Source organism: Oryzias latipes, chromosome 11 (genome assembly GCF_002234675.1).
Source record: "Oryzias latipes chromosome 11, ASM223467v1".
Lineage (NCBI taxonomy): Eukaryota > Metazoa > Chordata > Actinopteri > Beloniformes > Adrianichthyidae > Oryzias > Oryzias latipes.
This window is the reverse complement of record NC_019869.2, coordinates 5524633-5530989: the sequence shown is the minus strand read 5'-3', so window position 1 is coordinate 5530989 and position 6357 is coordinate 5524633. Positions and strand designations below refer to the sequence as shown.

Here is a 6357-nt window from a genome sequence, read left to right as displayed (position 1 = left end):
AACAAGGCTCCAAAATACAAACAAACATGAATCAAGCACAAATCCAAGTTCAGACTACCGTCTTAGTTTGAAATGTTTAGGAGTCTTTAATGCTAAAAGAACCATTTTGTCCAGTTTCTGCTCTGCGAGAACCGCAAGGTCCCATCTCAACACTTAGAAAATTAATATGTACTGTATATAATAAATTATAAAAGTGTTATTTTTCTACCAAATAGCAGCAGATACAAGTTCATTTCAAAATAAAAATCCATCCTGTGTCGAATAAGATCCTGATATGGTAGATTTAATAGCAACGATGTAATAGCAATAGCAAGAACAGCAAGTGGACATAATAAAATGAGTTTAAACTTATTTTATTATGAAACCACTCAAACATTAGAACCTTTTACCTTCATTTTACTGCTATCTGATGTTTCTGCATTCTTGACGAATGTTAACATCAGTTGTAAAATAAATAAAAACTTACTCATCTAAGATGATCTCAGTTAAAAAAATCTAAAATGAAATGACGAAACTTTCCCATCAAACCAAATATTTATTCATATTGTTAGCATTTTTGCTACATGTGACTCGACAACCTCAGGAAAAAAAATTCCCAAATGGAAAAGTGTATAAATATTAAATTTTGTCAATTTTGTGCTATCTTAGATGACCCCAGCCTTACATTGACGTGTTCTCCCTACCATGACAAAGGTGGATAAAGGTGGAAAGATTTACTGTAATCCATGGACACCAGTGAAGATCACAAATCATTGAAGAAAAAAGGTTCAGCGTACTGTGTAGTGGGCCTAGATGACCCAACTCCCAATGTTAAAGTGCCTAGGAGAGCACAAGGGTTACAAAAAAGAAAAGTGTGAAGAAAAAACTTGAGTTTGGCGACCCCGTGTGGACAGGAGAAGGATCGACACCTTTTGTAATCAGGAAAAGACGCACTTTGAAAAGAAAATAGAAGTTTATTGAGTTCTGAATCTTGCTCACTCTTTCAGTCACACAAAGACCACGAAAGTCAGACGCATCAAAACGGGACATATGGATACGGTTGCAGCCTCGGGATATCCTGGAAATATTTGTGGTACAGTTGGTGGGGAAAGGAAGAGCACCTATGATAAAAAAAACGAAGGGAGTGAAGAAGTCGCCATGTCAAACTTCACTCGTCGCCATGAAGTTTGGGATGTTTTTTTCTTTACTAAAGGACACACTTCTGCTCCCAGACTGGTTGGCAATAAACAGAAACATATTTTTAACCGACAAATCTTTTGAGACGTCAGACTCGCCGCATTGTTAATTTTGGTTTCGGTGAACGTCTGTGTGCTTCAATCGGAGCTTCTAATCTGGACATAAAGTAAAACCCGTCAAGAACAAAAACCTCCTAAAGTACCAAACGGAACTACAAACGGAAACTTTTCTAGATACAGAGGAAAACCAAACGATTCACTTTTTGCTGTGAATCGGCTCTCCGTTTAAGAGGAAAGAAATGAAGATCCGATAAATTGGGAAAAGAAAGGAAGAGCTCACCTGGAGCTGAAAAATGTGCAGAACCTGGTTATTTGATCAGGAGAAAAAAAAAAAAACAACTAAAAGCCAACAGATACAAACGATGACTCTGTTTCTATTGTCCTTGTATAAATAAATGAGTGAAGAACTAAAGCCATGAATCATTCGGTTCTCAGACTTTCTTTAGGATGCTGCTTTGATGCTGAGATTTTAAAGAGAAAAAGTCCAAAAACAGGTGGAGGAATGAAGGAAAAAAGCTTCATGAGCAGAAGAAGAAGAGATCTCTGGATCTTAAGGCAGCTTTCCCTTCCACTTCACCGAGTCTGAGTTTAACAAAGGTGTGAGGGGGGTCGAACCGCCATCCGGAGGCGCACTGCGGCGGCACACGAGGGAGATCTGACAGAAAAGCCTGGACTAAATCCAACCAGCTGCTACTGCGTCTCCGTCAGCGTGCTCTTAATGCGACCGCAGCGCGTTCCTTCTGCGTTTGACACAAGAGCTGTAAAACGACAAGAGGAAAATAAAAACGTTTATTTGTTTGGGGGCTGTGTGTGTTTGTGTCTCCCTCACGCTAGCATCTTTACGTTTGTCCTACATGCTACTCCAAACCAAAATAATACAGTCTTTGTGGGGGGAGAAGGGGCAGCTACAAAGCCTCAAACTGCAGGTGACCCCTCTCCTCATCAATAATTCTTGTCTTTTCTTTTACAGTACTCCTCCTCCTCCTCCTGCGGTTGGGCGGGGTTAGCGGATGGCCTTGACTGGACTCTTGAAGCTGGACGCCGCTTGTAGCTGCAGCTGGTAGGCCATGGGGTGGATCTTGAATCCGTACAGCCTGGTCAAAGACGACGAGGAAACACGGATTTAAAGATCATACAAAACTTCAAATGGATTTGATCTGTTGTTAAAAAGCGGATGCTTTGCAGAGAAATCTTGTTTTCTCGATCTAAAAGTGTTTCTAAATACGACGCCTTAAACGTCCAGCTGAGTTCAGGACGTGGACCTGTGTGCCATGACCTCTAACCAACCTTGGGACGAACTGATTGGCGGGCCTCTTGGGTCGGTACTCGGGGTGAACCATGAAGAGCATGTGAGGGAAGCCGGTGCCGAAATAGGCTCCGTCTGTGTGGTGATGCCTGGAGGACTTGGGCGTGTAGACGTCCATACATTTAGGGCAGTACAGCTTCACCATGGCCTCTCCTGGGATGTCTGACAGGCCTGTGGGGGGAGGAAGAGGAGCAGAGGAAACACCATCCAATCAACATCAGCTCGTCTTTAGAGCATTTCATGTATATTTAAATGCAGAAAAAATAGGGTTTTATGGAAATAGATCTGGGGTTTTATGTGGTTTTGAGAACCTGCAAATACAGAGATCATGTGTAGGTTATTTTTTTGTGTTAAGACAAACCAATAAAAACACTTTCTGTCAGTTTTAAAGGTTTATCACAAGCGTTATTGATCTGTTATTGATCTGTACGTCCGAAACTTTATACATCTTACCAACTTTACGGGACTGTTTTTTTTGTTAGCCTCCTGTGCTTCTGTGACGCTTTTGCAATAAGAGGCTTGAAATATTTGGCGCTGATCATAAATATAAATAAATAAATGAATAAAATAAATATCAGATCCCTGATCGGGACGGAAGATTCGAATATGATTGAGTGAGTGGGCGGGATATCTGATCATGTGATCGTACCAGGACATCCCTAGTTTAAATTACTACCAAAAACAATTTATTATAGCTAAACTAAATTAATCTTCAAATATATATAAAAATTTAAAATGGGACTCAAACAAACTCCATATGAAACTTTATGAAAAGTATTTAGACATTTGAGTCAAAAAAAATGGACTAATTTTATCCTTTGATGCTATAAATAAAAACATCTCATGTTCTCTTCAAAGTGGAACGTCTCATGTTGGGACTTTGAAACTCACCAATAGGAAGCATGGGCTGATTCTCACAGTAGACTCTGGGGCAATATCCAAAATCTCCCTGCTGATACTTCTCCAGCTGTCACCATGACAGGACAACAGACAAAAAACATTGTTAAAACAGCAACAACAGTGGCAGCTTTTCCTGATCTTAATCTCACATTAGACAGCTTTCATGTTGTGTTAGTACTTTGTACAGATAATGTATATTTTTAGTGGCAAAATATGTTGAAGGAGGATTAAATCCATGAATAAAACAAGAGAGAAGAAACAAAAGTTTCAGTCTAAAACAGCTGAAAGGGAGGAAGTTCAAGACGGAAAAAGGAAAAAGTCACTGATGGGGGATTTTTTTTTTTAATCAGGCAAGTTAAAGACATCTTTGATGTTTTTGTTTAGTTTTTAGGATTTTTGTCAAAATTTGACTCAAACCTGAATATTTACAGAAATCTACCAAAGCTCCAGGAGCAAAGATGGAATCAGTTTATGAATTTTAAACATTTTCGTATTCAAAATGAACAAAACAGGAATACTGTTTGTTTACGGTGACTCTGAAGTTGCTGCTGATTCTTTGAGAAAACATCTTAAATATAAAAAAGCTCTGCTTTACTGGAAGCTCTCTCCTTATTGTGTGTTGTAAAAAGGCAATAAATCTCCACTAGCAGAAAAAAACCACTCTTCATTGATGTGAAATTCCATCATTCTGTTGCCGGCGGTTGGTTACCATCTGTGCGATGCCTCGGTTAGTGAGGATATAGCGAGCGTGGATCAGGCCGTACAGCATCTCTGCCGCCTGCTCTATCAGGTCACTCTGGTTGGGATTGTCCTCCAGCTCTTCATCTACGGGTAAAACAGAAACAATCCACGCAGTAGATTTGTCAGTCAGACGTGCGAATTTTAAAGAGAAACTTTTAAAGTCCATTCTTAGCGTCTGATATCATTAAACAAATGAACGTGTTTGACGAGGTATAAGCCAATGATGACTTTTTCTCAAATGTCTGTTGAGAAACCCATTTCAAAGAGGTTCAAAATGCTCTCAAACTGGACCCTAAACTGCATTTTCATCTTGTAATAAGATAAATAAAAATATATGCATAAATAAAAGAAAAAGTACAATATTTTGAACTGTTTTGTTTAGGAAGTAAGGATGTGCGAGCTGAAAGATAAAATCTTAAATATAAAGGAGACATGATTGATGGATAAAAAAAACAGCAGCAGTCCAGAAAAGCGGTCTTCTAAATTCAAGGGCTGCGTCCTTCAATGGCCTTCCCGAGCGACATTGACCGGGTGCTTGGTCGAGCAGGTAGGCCGGTTGTTACCGGCTGTGAATTTGGACGAGTCTAGCCTTTAGTTATTTCCAGCCGTTACATCTGCGAATGTCTTGTTACCTAGCAACCGTGAGTCCCGAACAGAGAGGAGTAGTGAACCAGGCATGAAGCTCAAAATTTTCCTGGCTAATTTGATCCAACTTCACAGTCCGCCATTGTTGTCAGAAAATCTCCGGGTTCCACTGCAATGCATCTTGGGATATGGACAGCATAGAAGGATACAACAGGCCAATCCTTGAAATCGGGGAAAAAGAAAGCTGCATTCATTGGCCGTATTTAAAGGAGTCGTTAAACTTGGACATCATTTGTCGCAGCGTTGTGACGTAAGCAGCCTTCAAATGCAGCCTAAGAAGAACGCAGCCCTCTAATTTGGACACGGCCCTAATCTCTGAAGGAAAACTGTGGAAGAACGTGTCATCAAAGATGCCAATGCTCTGTGGTTCCTTTGTTCGCATTACCTGGTTTATTGCACAGTAACTACAGAGAGATAAGTTCTCAATACATGAGGTAGAACCCAAAAACAAACCTGGTTCAAGATCTAAGATCATGTCAAGAGCCTGGCGATAATGAGGAACCTGTTCATTGAGGCCTGTCAGGTTGAACTTGTCTTGAATATAATCTTCATCCACCTGTTGTTGGAGAAAAGGAATGGGAAAAATATTCATATGTAAAAAATATTTCATGAATGTGGAGATTTTGCAAGATTGTGACACTTACCTCACAGAAAAACTCATTTCCCCTCAGTCCACAGAACCAAGAGATCCATGACACTTCCTCTGAACTACTCATTTTTGAGGATCTAAAGAGACCACAATAACAACCTGTTTTTAGAGCTTCCTACATGTTCTTTTTCGGATTAAATAAAATTACTTACATTAAGTAGATAGATATCTAGGTGTACTTAAAGGTGAAGTAAAATTATGATCGAATCTTTAGCGCAACTACGCACAGATGAGCAAAAGTAACGTTTAAAACACTGTTTTTTGGTTTAGCCCTTTAGCTTGCTAAGCTAGCAAGCTAACCAGTGGCTAACCTTTCGTATGTTCTGTGGTTTTCAGCACTGGAATTACAGAAAAAACAAACGACACGACAAATATTTTATTAGGAAAACCTCAAAACGGCACGAATCGGTTAAAGAAGGAAACATCAGAACGGCTAACATAAACCGGAGCCCGAGTGAAATTCAAATGGCGCAGTGTCCGAAAGCAGGCCTTAGCGACAAATATAATCCTCCACTGCTCTCTTTGGCTTTACTATATGATTTCTTAATGCTGCTAAGTGGAAAAAAATAGATGAACTTACCCGGAACTCAGGGCTTACGCAATTAAAATAACCTTTTAGCGTAACAATTTAGAGCTATCAGTGGTGTAAATAAGATGGACACCCCTTCCTAGGTGTTAGCTGGATTTTTCTTCTTCTTCCTCCGTTTTACTGCAAGTTTTACTGCAAGATCTAAAGCCGCCATCTGTCGGTCGCCCTCTGAATTACAACTCCATAGACTTGCAATGGTGATTCACATAAAATACGTACAATTCATCTTTAATAATACGTACAACTCATCTTTAATAACAAGCAAATAAACACAGAAAAATTCCAAACTTCA

At 39.6% G+C, this 6357-nt stretch overlaps 1 protein-coding gene across 1 annotated transcript; it reads right to left on the bottom strand.

Moving 5' to 3' along the window:
- Positions 1-519: 519 nt before the first annotated feature.
- Positions 520-6189, bottom strand: LOC101155859 (casein kinase II subunit beta). Its single transcript, XM_004073765.4, has 7 exons — positions 6057-6189; positions 5472-5553; positions 5281-5383; positions 4151-4266; positions 3433-3508; positions 2523-2712; positions 520-2329 (listed from the first exon to the last, which is right to left on the bottom strand). Exons 2-7 carry the CDS (start codon positions 5541-5543, stop codon positions 2239-2241), a joined length of 648 nt encoding a protein of 215 aa, XP_004073813.1. The 5' UTR covers positions 5544-5553; positions 6057-6189; the 3' UTR covers positions 520-2238.
- Between the last annotated feature and the right edge of the window lie 168 nt (positions 6190-6357).